This window comes from Leguminivora glycinivorella, chromosome Z (assembly GCF_023078275.1).
Source record: "Leguminivora glycinivorella isolate SPB_JAAS2020 chromosome Z, LegGlyc_1.1, whole genome shotgun sequence".
Taxonomy (NCBI): domain Eukaryota; kingdom Metazoa; phylum Arthropoda; class Insecta; order Lepidoptera; family Tortricidae; genus Leguminivora; species Leguminivora glycinivorella.
The window spans coordinates 5,650,229-5,669,537 of record NC_062998.1 but is presented as its reverse complement, the minus strand read 5'-3'; the positions used below and the strand labels follow the sequence as shown (position 1 = coordinate 5,669,537).

The window sequence follows — 19,309 nt, the reverse complement described above, 5'->3', positions numbered from 1 at the left end:
AGTGGGTAAAGTGATTTGACCTTGAATAAAGTCAAATTAACTGCTTTAAAATTGATAAAAGTAGTGGAATCTAGTAATAAAGATGATTTACCACCTGTGGAACTACTGGAAGCAGTGATAAACGCATTTTTGCGTTGTAGTTTCCTCGCTATAGTGAGGGGAAAAGTTTTGTGTTACACTCGGGTGCAAATGTATTTTACTTCTCGTGTGTTAAAAAACTCGCAAGTTCAGGATTCTATTCTCGAACCACTCGCTTCGCTCGTGGTTCAACTATGGAATCCTTTCACTTGCTCGTTTTTCAATTCCACACTCGGCGTTAAAATACAACTTTGCCCCCTTGTATAACAAATAACTATTCATCACATTTGCTGTTTAAAGGTCTCATTGCGTCTACGTGTACTGAAGAATAATGTAATAATGTATTTTATTCCCAAGGGAGTAATGGATTTAGTTTTAAAAATTAATACAATCCGTACAATACTTCAGGCATCAGGCAAAGGACGATTCAGACGTTTCAATTTTATTGATGTTTTACAATTATTTCAATGTGTTTTATATTTATTTTGTAAATTTCACGTAGATAAATCGTTATAATTTGCAATCTGGCAGGAAATTGTGCCGGCCATCTCGATTTGCGCTTGACCGCGTTGCCATAGCAACGTGCAGTACAACACCGCCATTCATTGAAGGTTTTGCCTCATGATTTTTTTCTTTGTGTTTTCCTCTCAAATGTGATGAAAAACATTGTGTGTAACTCAGGAGGTAAGGATTTCGTAAACTTGCTCTCTCCAGCCTGCGGCTGTCGCGAGTTTTAACACTCGTTGACAAAATCCCCCTTACCTCCCTTGTTGCACAATATACTATTACTTTACGGTATATGCAACCGATATTTTACTTCCATTTAAATTCAAAACGTTCTGTTCAGAAGATATAATAATACTGCGAATCACTATATTCCTATTTTGAATTAGCCGGAATTATTGTATTGAATTATTGTAAACAAACATTCGAGGTATAAAAATTGCCGATATTTTACAAGTTTATTAAAAATCTTTTCACCACACCAACTGGTAAAGGCTTTCTTTGCTATTCAAAAATAGATAGCAAAATTGCATTTTATCCACAAGGGGGCAAAGTAATTTCATACAAATTTTAACTCGATGTCTTAATCTGGCTGCTAGATTTTACCTATAAATGATGATTTTCAATCATAAATATTGAATAAATTGATGAATTTGATTTATTTTGATGTTTTATAGTCAGTATTTTGTTCGTGTTGGTGTGGTGAAAAATTTTGTGTTTCACTCGGTGGCAAAGTTTGTTTAACCTTCGTGCCTTGATACCCTCGCAACGCTCAAGATTCCACTTTTTGAACCTCTCGCTACGCTCGCGGTTCAATATTGGAATCTTTCGCTTGCTCAGGTATCAATATTGGCACGTGCGGTTAAACAACTACTTTGCCCCCTTGTAAAACAAATAACTATTACATATTCCATTACACAAATGATGACTCTGTTTAAACGAAAATAAACACAAAACGTTTTGGTATATTTATTGAAATTAAAAAGCTGTTTTTGTCGGATAGTTGTTTATTGCACTGGTACTTACTTTGAGAGCCCCTGACTTGAGCTGCACGTGTTACTTTGACAGTGACAGCAGTTTGTTTACGTTTATTCCGTTCAATTTGTAATGGGATTATAGATCAGTACCTGGGCGACCGAGCTTCGCTCGGTGTTCTATTTTATTTCTTGTGTTTTTTACATCACAGACCTACCACTACCTTATAAATAGTACTGAGATAACGGAAGAAGCTTAAAATTCGTAATAATAATTAAAAAAAACACTTAATGAATACGTAACTTTTGTCACCCGCGAATCATAAGATTCATAAGTTAGTCATTGATGTTTGTTATTTCGTATCCTTGACCTGTGTCGCCATCTAGTTTTATCATAAATAGTACTTAAATCGAGCGAAAGAATTCTGTCTTAACAACTCAACTACTCCACACGAGATGGCGCGCGTTTTGCCACGAAAGCTCAAATAGAGATGGCGGTATGTGCCTATTATTTCCGGATAATTCTAGAATGTAATAGCACATCTGTTTGAAGTATTGAGTTATAAAATAGTACTGAGATAATAGAAGAAGCTTAAAATTCGTAATAATAATTAAAACACTTAATGAATACGTAAGTGTTGTCACCCGCGAATCATAAAATTCATAAGTTAGTCAAAGTTTGTTATTTTGTATCCTTGACCTGTGTCGCCATCTAGTTTTATCATAAATAGTACTTACATCGACCGAAAGAATTCTTTCTTAACAACACAACTACTCCACACGAGATGGCGCGCGTTACACCACAAAAGCTCAAATAGTGAATTTTTCTATTTGTGTTAAGTATTCTTTTCATTAATATGAAATGACTTGAAAAAATTATAACACCTTGCCCGCGAATTATAAGTTACTTAATGTTTGTTGTTTCGTATACGACGCCTTGATCTGTGTCGCCATCTAGTCTTTATAATAAATAGTACTTACATCGACCGAAATAATTCTGTCTTAACAATACAACTACTGCACACGAGATGGCGCGCGAAGAAAAACGCATGAAAACTCGAAAATTCGCGTTTTCCGGGACCTAAGGATAAGCTAGATCGATTTTTCACCTCCGAAAACCCCCACATAACAAATTTCAGCGAAATCGTTAGAGCGGTTTCCGAGATCGTCGGTATGTATAAATAAATAAACAAATAAATAAATAAATAAATAAATAAATATACAAGAATTGCTCGTTTAAAAGTATAAGATAAGATTAGGGTTCCGTACCAAAAAGGTACAACAGGAACCCTTATGGTGCGACTCTGTCCGTCTGTCTGTCCGTCTGTCACATTCCTAAATATCTCGAGAACTACTAATGCTATCAACTTGAAATTTGGAATAGTTGTGAAAATTGTAAACCTCTACAAATAGAAAGTATAATTTTTTTAAATATATTAATTTTAATTGTAGAAAATGGCCAAAATGAAAGGGGGGCAAACTGTAAATTTCAAGTTACTAGGTCAAGTGGGGTATCGTTGGAAAGAGCTCAAATTGAACGTAAATAAACTATTTTTTTAAATTTTTTTGATTGTGGAAAAAAAAAGAATTTTGAAGGAAAATGTAAAAAAAAATACCGTTCCCCCCCCCCCTTATCTCCGAAGTTTACCAACGAAAAATTATGAAAATTTTAGTAAACATTGGTTTTATGCTATATATTACAGGAAAAATATAATCGTGTTTGTATTTTGAATACTTTTTTTTTAATTCACAAAAAACTTTTCAGATTTTTACTTTCAATTTACCCACCCTTGCGGATGTATATCGCACTTAAAATTAATGCAAGATGTTACGTAAACCATCTTCTGTCCAATAAAGTAAAAACTGTTTAAATCGGTTAACATTATAAAGAATTATCCCTGAAAAACCAGGTCGCGCAAATTAGTTAGCAAATTGACCGGGAGATGGCGCTATACACTATAATACTCATTAGTGCCTATACTTTTGTCTTCTAGTCAAGTCATTAGAGTTATATGAAAATATGAGATTATTTTTACTAGGTAGTTTGAAAGAAAGTTTGTACGGAACCCTTGGTGGGCGAGTCCGACTCGCACTTGGCCGGTTTTTTTTTTTAATGACATCGCGCTGTAGATGTGTGTTTTAATGCCTATTATTATGCACCAGTCACATAAATAACTATTATTATTCCCTTAAACTCCAAAATAATACATCCCCTAGAATAAAATTAACATCCTTTATAGTAATGTTTTCATTTTCCAAGCTACTTGAAAGAAATATTACAATTACACCAGACCACGTAGAAAATTAAATATCAGGAGTGCAATTTTACGTTTATTCTTCACAATAAAAGAGTAATTTTGCCTGGATGGCTAATTTCAGGCGAAATAGAAAGGACTGCTCTTTGCGGTTTGTACGAAAAATTAAACATCCTCGGTGTGTTTGCACAGATACCTTACCACTAGATGACAGTATAATAAAGAGTACTATCGTACAGTATGACCACACTCGCTCCCCGCTGAAAGTGCCGCCCACCCCCTCTCGGTTACCGCCTGTCAAAAATGCGAACAGTCGACGTGTCATATCTCACTCATACAAGCATGGTACGCGTTCACCTACACGAGCTTAGAATGTGTGCTAGGAACGCGCCTCTTTTATATATTAGACTCTATATTCAGTATATATGCACAATAATTTTAATTACACAAAAGTTTGTACATTTATTTTTTATAAGACATCAAAAATTATAAACTAATAAGTTATAAAAGAGTATATTTATTTATATATTTGATCGCTAGTGTCGAGACGAGATCTGACTAGATGAAGCGTATGTGAGATCAGAAAGATTTGTGTCGAAGTTTAGTTATACTTACGTCCTACTTTGTCGATCGGCCTAGTGAGTTTTCACATTATCCGATCCGATATATGTAGGACCGATATCCTATACATTTAAGCCGCCATCTTTGATTTTTGCCTGTAATCGGATAATGTGAAAACGCACTGAATAAGTAACAAATGTTTGACTTTGCCAGACTGACAGACTATTCGTATAAAGATACAAGCAAATCACGTCTTTATGGTAAGCGACAAAGAGGGACGTTTTCCTAAACTTCAACACATTTATTGTGTAAAAAGTATAACTGTCCATAACCACCGGATGCGCTACGTGGATGTTTGATATCCACCAATCATGTTTATTGTTCCACAAAGCATAGCGCTAGTGGGAACCGGGTTCGTCTAAGCTAATTGACAACGTTTCAAAATTTTCAACGTCCCTAAATCGAAAACCATTTCGAGATATACGCTTGTAGATCACATAAATAAGTTTTTTAAATTTTTTTTCCGTATTTTTAGTATAAAAAATCTTAAAAATAGTTTAAAGGGGAAGTGACGTCAAATAGCTGATTTAGAGCTGCCACTATAACAAAAAAATCTTCCAGTTGGGATGTCACTTGAGTTTGACAGTGACACTTATTACAGTTCGTAGCAAAGATATTAAAAATTTCATGGCTTAGTCTATGGTTCGTATTGGTTGACAGTGACACTTGACAGTCAGACATACCGGACTGTTTGAGCTGACTGTTAAAACTTTTTTTTTTAGAAATGATTTTGTCGTTTTCTTAGGTGTATGAAACAACACATGTGACGTCACGAAGCTGCGTCTTGACGTTTGTAACTTACGCTCTTTCTGCTCGAAGTAGTAATAGAAAGGAATTTTCTCACTAAAATAGCAGTTTTTGGAAAAATAAAAAAATACGTGTATTTTTTAGTATTGAGTTCTTTCAAACCAAACAATAAAAAGTAGTACTCAAAAATATGAAATGTAGTCAATTGGTGGAATCTGGTGGATAATCAGACGTATCCATAGCAACGCAGCGTAGCACATCTCCAGTGGAAAGGCACCCTAAGGCAATGCGAAATCTATTGAGAGGTGATCAAAGCAAAGCAACCAAGGTAAAAAGAAAATGAGTTTAAGCTATAAGTTCATTTCTTAAGCTAACAATTTTCTTCTTATAACACCCAACACCCGTCTAGAAGATTATTTGACCTGTTTTATTGGCAAAACGTGGTCAAAACAGTCAAGAATGGCAAAAAAATTTTGACGTGATTTAATTTTTAACCCCCGACGCAAAAACGACGGGGTGTCATAAGTTTGACGTGTCTACGTCTGTCAGTCTGTTTGTGTGTGTCTGTCTGTGGCATCGGAGCTCCCGAACGGGTGAACCGATTTAGATATTTTTTGTCAGGTCGGGAGTGCTCTTAGCCATGTTTCATGAAAATCGGTCCACTATGTCGGTGTTTTTTTCAAAATGTTCATTTTGTGGTTAGGTTATTAGAGCCATAAAAGCGCGTCACATATTATTGCAGACTTCAAAGGCTAACATATTAATTCAGGTGACTTTCGCCTATAAGTAATTAACGTATATTAACCTCCTTATTCATAAACGTACTCTAAAGTTATCAATCCGATAAAGTTCGTCTGTCCTTTTCTATCACACCAATACGTCGAAAAAAAGTTACGAATTAAAAAAAAACTAACTATGCTATTCTGTTTCCTACTATATACCGAAGTTAAAGGAATTCAATAAAAACACGGTGTATTATTATTTGTATTTTCGGGAGAGGAACCCCGCAGGAAAAGGTGGATGGACTGTGTGAAAGGTGATATGAAACGGAAACAAGTGAATGATGAGATGGCAGGCGATAGAGAGGTATGGAAGAGAAAGACATGACATGATGCTGATCCCAAATGACCGTTAGATGATCCCAAACTTCACGGTTAGTATTCCAAAAATACGCACTAAGCGTTTCGCTTCAACATTTCTTTTGCGAACCGCCAAGGAGTGGAATGCCCTGCCTGAGTCTGTGTTTCCGCATGAGTACAATCCTTTAATGCAAGAGTAAATAGGTTCTCATAGGTAAGCGTGCTCCACCGTAGACCGCATCATCACTTACCAATCTTACCATCAGGTGTGATCGTGGTCAAACGTCTACCTATTCATACTAAAAAAAAAAACCGGCCAAGAGCGTGTCGGGCCACGCTCGGTGTAGGGTTCCGTAGTTTTCCGTATTTTTCTCAAAAACTACTAAACTTATCAAGTTCAAAATAATTTTCCTAGAAAGTCTTTATAAAATTCTACTTTTGTGATTTTTTTCATATTTTTTAAACATATGGCTCAAGATTTGCCAGCGAGCAATGGAGCGCAGCATACTTGGAGTCCGTAGAATCGATCGGATAAGGAACACGGAGCTGCGCTCCAAAACAGGTATCGCAGATGTTGGTGTGAAGGCAGCCAAGCTCAAGTGGGATTGGGCGGGACACGTCTGTCGGATGCATCCGGAGAGATGGGCCAAGGTAGCGACCGAATGGATGCCACAAACTACCAGAGGCCGAGGTAGACCAAAGATGAGATGGCGAAAAGACCTGGCCCCGTAGCCGAATGGCATTTCTCCGACGCCAAACGAAAGCGATACGCCGCTGGTTCTGTCGCGCCAATACGCAAGCGCGATAGAGATAGATATCTACTAGCGCTTCGTTTCGTGAGCGTTTCGTGAGCGTTTGTGCCATTCGGCTAGCCACCCAGGACTCATTTTGTGGCGGCTGGCGAGAGCATGCACAGAGCCGTGACGAGTGGCGGAAAACAGGGGAGGCCTTTGCCCAGCAGTGGGACACACTATAGGCTATTAAAAAAAAAAAGGTTCAAAAGTTAGAGAGGGCGGGGACGCACTTTTTTTCCTTTAGGAGCGATTATTTCCGAAAATAGTAATATTATCAAAAAACGATCTTATTAAACCCGTATTCATTTTAAAATACCTATCCAACAATATATCACACGTTGGGGTTGGAAAGAAAAAAAAATCAGCCCCCACTTTACATGTAGGGGGGAGGGGGGGTAAACTAATAAAACATTTTTTTCCATTTTTATTTTTGCACTTTGTTGGCGTGATTGATATATATATATATATTGGTACCAAATTTCAGCTTTCTAGTGCTAACGGTTACTGAGATGATCCGCCGACGGACGGACGGACGGACGGACGGACAGACAGACATGGCGAAACTATAAGGGTTCCTAGTTGTCTACGGAACCCTAAAAAGTATAAGGGCAAGCGAATGATGAATTATTTTTATTTTCATCACACAAATAAATGCCTGAAGCGCGACTGGAACCCCGAACCACCGGTTTCAAAGTTCACCCACTGGTCAATGTCGTATAGTCTGTCGAGCTGTTTCCGTCACAGTCACTTTTCAACTCGGCTTAGCCTTCTCAAGCACTAAACCGATATTATTCTTCTTTTAAAATTAAACCTTATTTCCCCTGTACAGAAGGATCACGTAATGACATATGACTAACAGTTACGACCTATAGAAAGTTAGTAGCATGAGTTGCGTCACAATATGGCAGTGTCATCCATAGACTTAGAAAAAATATAGACGAAAAGTTTTAAGCGGGATCTAAATAACCTTATATCATCCTGTACACTCTATTGAAGCATACCTATACTCAAAGAGACAAATATAGCCACTAGAAGAAACAAGTTTTTCTATTTGTATAGGGGCCGAGCGTGTCAGATTTTGTACTGAAGTTGTTACGTGCCTGTGCTGTGATTTTAAACATGTCTCAGGCCCTTGAGTGTTCATAATTTTTGTGTCGTTGCAATGAAATATCACGTAACGAGGCATTTTATTATGTTTTTGTTGATTTCAACTTACAAAAATTGACGCACGAAAGCTGCAAGCTGCGAATAAAGACTGACAACAGTGACAACTCAGTGGATTTTACTGACTTCATTTGACACGTAGATACGTCTGCTTGATCTATGGTATATATGACATCTGTGGATATATCCACAGCTATAGCTCTTGTAGTAGGTCTTCAATCAGTATAGCTTTATCTCTACAACTTTAAAAAAGAAGAAGGTACTGTCACGTAGCGACACCTAGTGAGTATCTGTGTTACTAACGTGGTATGTATTTTTTTTTTACTTTTATGATTTTATTTTTTCTAATAAATAAATAATATGTTCTAGTTAAATTAATAAAATTACATTCCTATACTTTCAGTCCATTTTATAGTTTCAGCATAAAGGTTTTGTTCATCTAGTTTATTCAGGACTTTTTGGCTAGTTACCTCTATGGTGGGGAATTTGAATTTGGATAGAGAAAGAACAAATGAATGGAGATGGAAAATTCTGGACGTGAAGAAAAGGCGTTTTCTGACTAAATATGTACAGAAATTAATTTTATAAGATAATAATGATGTTTTGTGGCATGGAATGCATATATGCATCATTAGGAAGTTTATAGATGCATAGTAAGGAAAAGTTTTAATTTGGTGTTTTGGAAATGCATAGTTGGGCGTTTTCCAAATTAAATCCCGAAAATCGAATTTCACCTGATCTGGACGTGTTTGGGCTCATTCTACTCAGAATCACGAGCTGATTCGATCCCGACGATAAAAAAACCGGCCAAGAGCGTGTCGGGCCACGCTCAGTGTAGGGTTCCGTAGTTTTCCGTATTTTTCTCAAAAACTACTGAACCTATCAAGTTCAAAATAATTTTCCTAGAAAGTCTTTATAATGTTCTACATTTGTGATTTTTTTCACATTTTTTAAACACATGGTTCAAAAGTTAGAGGGGGGGGACGCACTTTTTTTTCCTTTAGGAGCGATTATTTCCGAAAATATTAATATTATCAAAAAACGATCTTAGAAAACCCTTATTCATTTTTAAATACCTATCCAACGATATATCACACGTTGGGGTTAGAATGAAAAAAAATATCAGCCCCCACTTTAGGTGTAGGGGGGGTACCCTAATAAAACATTTTTTTCCATTTTTTATTTTTGCACTTTGTTGGCGTGATTGATATACATATTGGTACCAAATTTCAGCTTTCTAGTGCTAACGGTTACTGAGATTATCCGCGGACGGACGGACGGACGGACGGACGGACGGACGGACGGACGGACGGACGGACGGACGGACGGACGGACGGACAGACAGACATGGCGAAACTATAAGGGTTCCTAGTTGACTACGGAACCCTAAAAAATGTGTCCCAAATTTTCCATACAAAATTCGAGTTTCCAATACGTCACGCTCGTAGTAAGTTCATACTAAAATCGTGACGTAAAAGGAAAAAAATATTAGGACACTTTTTTTTATCGTCGGGATCGAATCAGCTCGTGATTCTGAGTAGAATGAGCCCAGACACGTCCAGATCTGGTGAAATTCGATTTTCGGGATTTAATTTGGAAAACGCCCAGTTCCATCATCGAGGACAGGAGCAATAGGTCCTCAGACTACGCACTGCAGCTGTTGCTGATATGCGTTGGCGTTTCGGTGGTTGTGCTGAGACCTAATAATTTTAATGCTTGTCTGCTGAAGTATTTTCCGGTAAGTGTTACCATAGTTCAATCTTAAAAGGAGTAGGGAAATTCTTTAGCTTATAAACGTGGTTCTTATTATTCTATTTCTATTGTAGGGGAGGAGAATGTTCATACTTCACTAATGAATCCGGAGCCGGGAACGGAGTGTTTCTTCGGGGACTTCAAAGAAGAAGGTTTATTGGTTTTTTTAAATTTGGTTTTACCTTTTGGTTTGTTTCTTTTTACAGTTAAAACCTTAATTTAAATCCTTTCTATTCAAAAGTTTATAACCATAAAATGAATACTTGAAAGCCTATCTCATGATTGCAACATTTGCCAGATCCAGTTTTAGTTTCAAGTTCTAGGTATAGCATTTAGAGTCACACATTTACTGAGTAATAATTTTTGTTTACAACAATTTGTTTGGTGGTGGTTTAATCTATATATTAGGTTTATCTTAAAATAAGTTTGTTCTATGGATGGTGTTCCATATAGGATTTATGTTTTTCCTAGGTTTTATGATCGAACTGAACTTGATGTAAATAACAGTTTAACGAACCAAATCTTGCTCTACCAAGTTACTGAGTTAGGTTTTATTTAGGGTGTACATAATAAAGAATTTTGTATAAAATACTGGTGTTTCTTTATTCTTTCCTGAACCCTAGGTATTATGTCAACAGCCGGGTATATCTCTTAGATAGGTCGGTGACAGTACAGCCGCAGTGGGGCAAATCTAGTCAGTCAATTTTTCCATGTTTTACAATGTTTGCATTATTAAATAGAGCGTTTGTGTATGGTATTCAGTGATGCTCTCTCTGTTAAATAATTCTTCTGTGTTTCCGTCTATATTTAATTATTTATCTGTTGTCTGCAGTAATGTTTTCTGTGAAATGATTCTTCTGCTTTCGTCTACATATATGTTTTATGTCTATTGGTCTGCAATGATGCTCTGTGCTTCCGTCTACATTTATTTCTATATCTATGGTTGCAACTCTGCAATGATGCTCTCTGTGCTGCCATCTATATTTTGTTCCATATCTATGGTTTCATCAGTGTCGCCTCCAACGGGCCCTAGTGCTTTTCCGAGCACTGCCGGCTTTTCACTACTTAGTATGTTTCGCAATAACGGATGCCAGTTGGGATTCGATTTTTCTGCAGTTTTTACTATTATTGTGTGGTAATCTGGATTCTTCTCCAGATTTTATATGTAAATAAATGAAAACACCGGATGTCAAAGGCAAGCAAAGATGGCGCCTATAAATATGAAAGACTAGCTTTTGCGCGCGGCTTCGATCGCGTTAAATTCTAAAATTGCGGAACGCTCCATACAAACTTCCACTCACCCCCCCATTTTAGGGAAGTGGGGGGTTAGAAAGAGACAAAAAGTAACCTATGTCACTCTCCATTCCTTAAACTATCATCTCCAAGTGTGTGGGTTCAAGAACTTAATTATCCATACTAATATTATAAATGGGATAGTTTGTGTGTCTGTTTGTTTGTCCGTCTTTTACGGCAAAACGGAGTGACGAATTGATTTTTTTTTAGTGGAGATAGTTGAAGGGATGGGATGGAGAGTGATATAGGCTACTTTATTGTGTCTTTCTTTAACCCCCACTTCCCTAAAATGGGAGGGGGGGGGGGTGAAAGATTTTATGGAGCATTCAGAAATTCAGAATTTAACGCAAGTGAAGCCGCGGCCAGAGAAGCATGTTTTAATGCCAACATTTTTCAGTTCCTCCCACAGATGTCATATATACCATAGATCAAGCAAACCTATCTACTTAGCGTGTCAAATGAACTCAGTGAAATCCACTGAGTTGTCCGTCTTTACTCGCACAGCTTTCGGGCGTCAATTTTTGTTTGAAGTCAACCAAAACATAAAAAATGCCTCGTTACGTGAGTGCAACAACACAAAAATTATGAACAATCAAGAGCCTGAGACATATTTAAAATTACAGGCAAGAATCAACTTCAGTACAAAATTTGACACGCTCGGCCCCTATACAAATATATGAATTTGTTTCTTCTATCTAAATTAAGTTCTGTGGTTCCTCCCTTCAAAAGTGAAGTAACTTTAAAGCCTCCGCCACACATGCGCGTTTTGATAGCGTAGCGCTAGCGAAGCGCAATGATAGCGGCGCGCCGGCGGAACGCTGGCGTTCCGCTCGCAATCCGCGCTCGTTAGTTCCCGCCGGCGTCCGCTGGGTGCAACGCCAGCGTTCGTCCGGCGCACCGCTATCGTTGCGCTCCGCTACCGCTCCGCCTACGCTATCAAAACGCGCATGTGTGGCCGAGCTTTAAAGTCGAGTCTAAATAGTCGCGCACTGTGCGGCTTAAGAGGAATTTCAAGCGGACGCTCCGGCTGTGGAATGAGCCCCTGCCGTGGTTTTGTCGAGGGTAATACAGTACCTACGGAACTTCATAAGGTTCCGTAACACAATTTCTAAAATCAAAATGTCCTAAGTACGATATTTCCAAACACCTTCGAAAATTAAGATTGCTCATTTGGGCCATTTTTTTTTCAAAGTTGTCCACCCCTTTTTTTGGATTTGGAATTTTTATGTGGTTTCCACTCAGAATCGCGAGCTCTTTCAATCCTAATAGGAGAAAAAAAGTGTCCCAAGGTTTTTCCCATTGCGTTACCATTTTTTATACATTTTGTATGGCGGTAACGGAATGGAAGGTTCGAAAAAATGTATAGAAATCTTGGGACATTTTTTTTCTCCTATCATGATCGAAAGAGCTCTCGATTCCGAGTATGAATCGCGTAAAAAATACCCATGTTACAAAAAAAGTGCGGTGGACAACTTTAAAAAAAATGGTCCATTTTGCTAAATGTCACCTAATTTTAAATTTTATTTGTAGGTAATCGGTACTCACCTCTCGGAATCCATGTTGATTTTAAAGGGAATCCAGGGCTTCGGAGCTTGACCTTCTGTAACAAAAAGATGTATAATTTAGATGTGTCTTACTAGAAGAATATATCTGTTAAATATTATTTATAGACGGTATACGAAAGGTACTGTGCATAATTGTATGTAACCTCAACAGCCCGCAATAGTAGGCGCACAGCAAAAGGGAGTGTACAAGTTTTTAATGGGGTGGCAACGCGCATGTGACACTGTTTGAGTTGCAGGCGTCCATAGGTTACGGTGACCGCTTTACATCAGGCGGACCGTATACTTGTTTGCCACCGACGTTGTATTAAAAAAAAAATATAAAAAGTAGGTACCAAACTTTCGAGCTAGATAGATCGCAGCATCTACCTAAATGTCGTTACAGATAAATCCTTATTGATTTTAATGTGTCATTCTAGCTTTAAATCTCACTTTTACGCCATTTACGTAAGCAATAATGTACCTAACACTGCAAAAAATATAACAACCACTTACTTTTCTGGGTGTCTAGGAATTCTAAAGAACATTCTGACATTTCCGCATTTTGAGAACTGTTCTCCATACACCCATAAACACTACAGTAACGAAAATATGTCTTCGGTGCTGACGTCATTTTCTCCCGAACTCAACACGTCAACACAGCGCGCGAACGCGGCCCCGACTGTCCAGCCCAATACTTACCAGTTTCGCATGTATTCGGTGCATATGGAGAGTAGTTTTCGACACACCGCGCGGAGTGAAGTTTGTTAGAAGAGTTATTACTGCTTTATACTGTGCCGCAATGTAACTAAAATCGCATGCGAGTTCGCACGCCGTCTAAATCAGCCTTACGCCGTGTCTTGCGTCTCATCGCATCGTCTACTTTCCATATCGATAAGGCTTGATTTAGTATGCGTCGCATCGCCGTCGCGCGACCATCGCGCGACCGTCGCCCACGCAAGTCACGGCGTTAGTCCCTGGGCGACCGTGCTTCGCTCGGAGTTCGAAAACTCGAATATTCGCAATTCACGAGGACTAAGCTAGATCGGTTTGTCACCCCCGAAAACCCTCACATAACAAATTTCAGCAAAATCGTTAGAGCGGTATCCGAGATCGCCGATATAAGGGAGAGCAATTTTGCATTATTTACTGTGGAATTGTGATGGAAACGTAATTTTTGACACTGCCATTTCCGATCCATATCCTTTAGGCACTGGTCCCACCGCGAGCTAGTAAGCTATGAGCTATCGGCTATAAAAACAAACAAAAGATAATCACTCCCGTGCAAATAAAAGAGACACGGCGATATTGATAGCTCACCGCTGGGCGAGTAGCTATAAACATCGCACGGGATTTGCACGGGAGTGATTATCTTTTGTTCGTTTTTATAGCCGATAGCTCATAGCTTACTAGCTCGCGGTGGGACCAGTGCCATAGAGCCAATCGAATAGAGCCGTCAGTAAACTTAATAGTTTGACAAAGTTCAGGGTTCGGGCTAACAAATAAACTTGTTAGGTAAACCTTAAGTTCATTCTCATGTTTCCTCGTCAGAGTTATTAGTTATTTAGTCCTTGAAGGATTTCTGGATCTCCCAAGATTTAACCCCCGACGCAAAAACGACGTGGTGTTATAAGTTTGACATGTCTGTCTGTTTGTCTGTCTCTCTGTGGCATCGTAGCTCCCGAACGGATGAACCGATTCAGATTTAGTTTTTTTGTCTGAAAGCCGAGTTAGTCGGGAGTGTTCTTAGCCATGTTTCATGAAAATCGATCTACTATGTCGCTGTCGGGGGTTTTTTCAAAATTTTTGTGGTTAGGTTAATAAATCTAAATTTAAATAAGACTAGTATTGTATTATTACTACGAAACTGTTTTATTTGGATTTTGTTAATATGCAAGTCAGTTCTCATCAATATCACTAGTATACCCAAAGAGGATCACGTATTATAGAGAGTTACTGTCAAAGTAAAATATGTAATCACAGTGCATAGACTGCCATCTCTCGACACATGCTTTAAAACTTTTAAACTTCAGTTTTGACAATTTGGCCCATATTCTTAGCTTGATAAATTTGTTAAAATGACAAATATTAATATTAGCGCCATCTAGCCGAGCGTCCACCAAAGGTGTAATCTAGGCCACCGTACCTTTTTCTATACCGTTTTCTTAGACTGTAGCTGTCTATACGGAGTTACATAAATATGTCATTGGTATACCTAATGCTTCCATCTGCACGTCTACAGATGCATCCGCGGACGTCATCTCCGGATGCATCCGCGGACGTGTAGAGGAAAATTTGGTTATTTGTGGTAGGTATTTGACGTCCGCAGACGCATCTGCCACCGATCAGTTTGCTGTCGGTTTTTGTGGCACTGATCAAAAGGTTCAAGCATCACGTCGACGAAGGCGCTATGTATGCTTAGATCTTTAAGGGTGCTTTCGAGAAAAACGTCAAAATAATGTAAAATTGATAGTTTTATTCGGTGTAATACTACACTTTCCGTTATCTAATAGATATATTTAATTCAAGTTTCAATTAGAGCATCTTATTATCTTGATACTTATCAGACTGGATTTTAGAAAACTCATTAAACTCATTAAATTAATTATGAATTTTTCTCTAATGCACGTTTAGGAAACCCCGCGTATAGTGCTGGATTAGTCGATCTTATTTGTGAAATTTGGACAATTTGAAATACTGAAACTGGTAAATTTATAATACGTATATCCTATACTACAAACTTCTCAGACTACATTTTTATTATAAGGTTTTTAAAAAGAGTAAACAAGGCTAAGACGAATTCAATTTTTTTCAGAAATTACCTAAAATTATGTGACAATTTCTTTGAAAATCTACATCACATCGAAGTTATTTTCGTACAAAATTAATCTGCAACGTTTATTAAAATTGCTCTTATGCCTTAGTGATTATAAATTTCTATTATATATTTTTGGCAATTTTTTGAAAACGAGCCTTCCCCGTCACAATTATTGCACTTTCTCATATTCTGGACATTTTCTCATATTTTGTTAGACCAAGTAGAAAAAGTCCTATAATATGATTTACTATATTTAATATGACACACAACATAAATACAGCAATAATCTAGGCCATCCAGTTGATAGGTTGCCTGGGAACTGTACATATAACACGCAATCGATACAGATACAATAAACAAGGCATGAGAATCGTTACAGTTTCCAGCAATGCGGGGCGAGAAAAACTACGAGCTTTGATCAGATAATAATTATGTTCAGTAGCTTTGTTGTCGCGATTTTTGCACTGAGAGAAATTTGCATTGTGAATTTAACAAGTTCGACTTGTTGCGGTTTATCCGTTTGAATCAGCAAACCGTATGTTTAAAACAATATGTGTCAGGTTGGTTTTATAAAATCGACTTGTTGATTCAAATATATTGCCGATTCAAATGACAAGTAGCTTGTTGTTTGAACCAAAGAGCACTGCGCTATTTTAACCAAAAAACTTGTTGAACGAACATGAAAACTGGTTGTATTTTCTCTGTGTGTCGCCATATTGTTTTAACTGGATTAAATAAAGTCATTGATAACTATAGCCCAGGTGCCGTACATGAATGGCATTTCTGCGACGCGAAACGAAAACGAAACGCCGGGAAAGGTAGTCTGGCTCTGTCCCGCATATACGCAAGAGCGATAGAGATAGATATCTACGAAAATTCCGTTTCGTGAGCGCCTCGTGTGTGTACCCTGATCTCACTACGAAGAGTTTTTGACCATTTAAAATACGTTAAGGTGTACTCGGGTAATTCCGAACGTCGAAAACCGTCGGCAAATTCCGAAAGGGTCCCTTTTTTAGGGTTCCGTAGTCAACTAGGAACCCTTATAGTTTCGCCATGTCTGTCTGTCCGTCCGTCCGTCCGTCCGTCCGTCCGTCCGTCCGTCCGTCCGTCCGTCCGCGGATAATCTCAGTAACCGTTAGCACTAGAAAGCTGAAATTTGGTACCAATATGTATTTCAATCACGCCGACAAAGTACAAAAATAAAAAATGGAAAAAAATGTTTTATTAGGGTACCCCCCCTACATGTAAAGTGGGGGCTGATATTTTTTTTCATTCCAACCCCAACGTGTGATATATTGTTGGATAGGTATTTAAAAATGAATAAGGGTTTACTAAGATGGCGTTTTGATAATATTAGTATTTTCGGAAATAATCGCTCCTAAAGGAAAAAAAAGTGCGTCCCCCCCCCCCCCCTCTTACTTTTGAACCGTATGTTTAAAAAATATGAAAAAAATCACAAAAGTAGAACTTTATAAAGAATTTCTAGGAAAATTATTTTGAACTTGATAGGTTCAGTAGTTTTTGAGAAAAATACGGAAAACTACGGAACCCTACACTGAGCGTGGCCCGACACGCTCTTGGCCGGTTTTATTACTATGGAATCACGGGTGATTATTATTTGAATTTCGGAATTTTCCGACGGTTTTCGACGTTCAGAATTACCCGAGTACACCTTAACGTCTTTCTTGAGCGATAATAGTTATTTGTTATACAACGCCGGCAAAGTTTTGTATTTTAACGCCGAGTGTTGAATTGAAAACGAGCAAGTGAAAGGATTCTATAGTTCAGTTGAACCACGAGCGACGCGAGTGGTTCGAGAATATAATCCTGAACTTGCGAGTTTTTTAACACACGAGAAGTAAAATACATTTGCACCCGAGTGTAACACAAAACTTTTCCCCTCACTATAGCGAGGAAACTACAACGCAAAAAATGCGTTTATCACTGCTTGCAGTAGTTCCGCAGGTGGTAAATCATCTTTATTACTAGATTCACCTACTTTTATCAATTTTAAAGCAGTTAATTTGACTTAATTCAAAGTCAAATTGTTTTACCCATTAGTGGATAAAATGCGTTTTTACCCGCTGATATTAAAGGACAAAAGACGTGTTTCCGAGCTAGTGAGGGGAAAAGGTATAAATCGGAATACAGAGCTTCAACGATTGCACGCTTGGCTAGGCGGCCAGTGCCTATTGATGCGTATGATCCACTAAATCCTAGCAGTGACGGCTCGGCCACGACATTGGTCTAAGCGCGACAGCGGTGAGCGGCGGCCATACATTGGAGCAAGACAGAGCGATGGGACTTTTCATTCGCACGTATGCCTGCCGCTCACCGCTGTCGCGCTTAGACCAATGTCGTGGCCGGGCCGCGAGGCGTAGGTGGGTACCGTCTGCCTTCGCACGACCCGCGTGGGTTCAGGGCTGATGCTTTTATACAATTAGTGACTGTGTCAGCTGTCTTTGCAAACATTATGTAAAATTTTTACTTAAATACATCCTATATGGGTCAACGATTTTGAAATACATCATAAAAATGAGTTTTGAATGATTCAAGATTATTTTCATTAGACTTATAGTGATAGAGATGCTTTTTGATTTTTGTCGAGCTCCCGATATTTCGAACTCGATACTAGATGTTTGGAGCTCGTCAAAAATCAAAAAGGTAATCACGGTCTATATCGCGGTCAATATAAGTCTAATCATAAAAAATGGATCACCAAAACTTGAGCCACGTTTCAACATTTTGTGAGAATGCAGGACTGTAGACAAGAACATTTAAAAAAAATTATAAATGGGCTTATTCTTGACCACAGACTAGCCAAAGGCAAAGACGTGGCCTACGATGGAGTGAGCTCGCCCAGAAGATGCCTGTTCACCCTTGATTTGAAGGTTGCCGGGTTATAAATTATGAGCTCGGAAATATAGCCGCCGGCAAGGAATTCCACTTCTTGGCAGTGCGCATAAGAAAAGAAGAAGCAAAGCGCTTCGTGCGAAGGAATACATACATACGAAAAATTTTGCTAAAATACAAACGGAGGACTTCACTTTTGCTCTGTGAAAAAGCTAATACGTACTCGTAGAAACTATTAAATTAAATTAATTCTTAAATTCACGTCTAATAAGTATGTTTCAATAATTACAATCCAACGAGTTGGAAATAACTTTTCCCCTCACTAGCTCGGAAACACGTGTTTTATCCTTTAATACCAGCGGGTAAAAACGCATTTTATCCACTAGTGGGTAAAGTAATTTGACCTTGAGTAAAGTCAAATTAACTGCTTTCACATTGATAAAAGTAGGTGAATCTATAGTAATAAAGATAATTTACCACCTGTGGAACTACTGGAAGCAGTGATAAACGCAATTTTTGCATTGTAGTTATAAATAGTGTTACACTCGGGTGCAAATGTATTTTACTTCTCGTGTGTTAAAATACAACTTTGCCCCATTGTATAACAAATAACTATTACATTTAGGTAGTACTAGCTTTTGCCCGCGGCTTTGCTCGCGTTAGAAAGAGACAAAAAGTAACCTATGTCACTTTCCATCCCTTCAACTATCTCCACTTACAAAATCACGTCAATGCGTCGCTCCGTTTTTGCCGTGAAAGACGGAAAAAGAAACAGACACACACTCTTTCCCATTTATAATATTAGTATGAATTAGTATGGATATCACAGTAACATG

At 38.2% G+C, this 19,309-nt stretch overlaps 1 protein-coding gene across 1 annotated transcript in view; it reads right to left on the bottom strand.

The window, feature by feature from the left end:
• LOC125240618 overlaps positions 1-19,309 on the bottom strand; it is a 329,570-nt gene that overhangs the window by 66,900 nt on the left and 243,361 nt on the right. The window contains exon 2 of the mRNA XM_048148582.1: positions 12,807-12,861. Within this exon, the coding sequence (XP_048004539.1) occupies positions 12,807-12,820 (14 nt within the window). The 5' untranslated portion in view covers positions 12,821-12,861. The remainder of the gene's footprint in view (positions 1-12,806; positions 12,862-19,309) is intronic.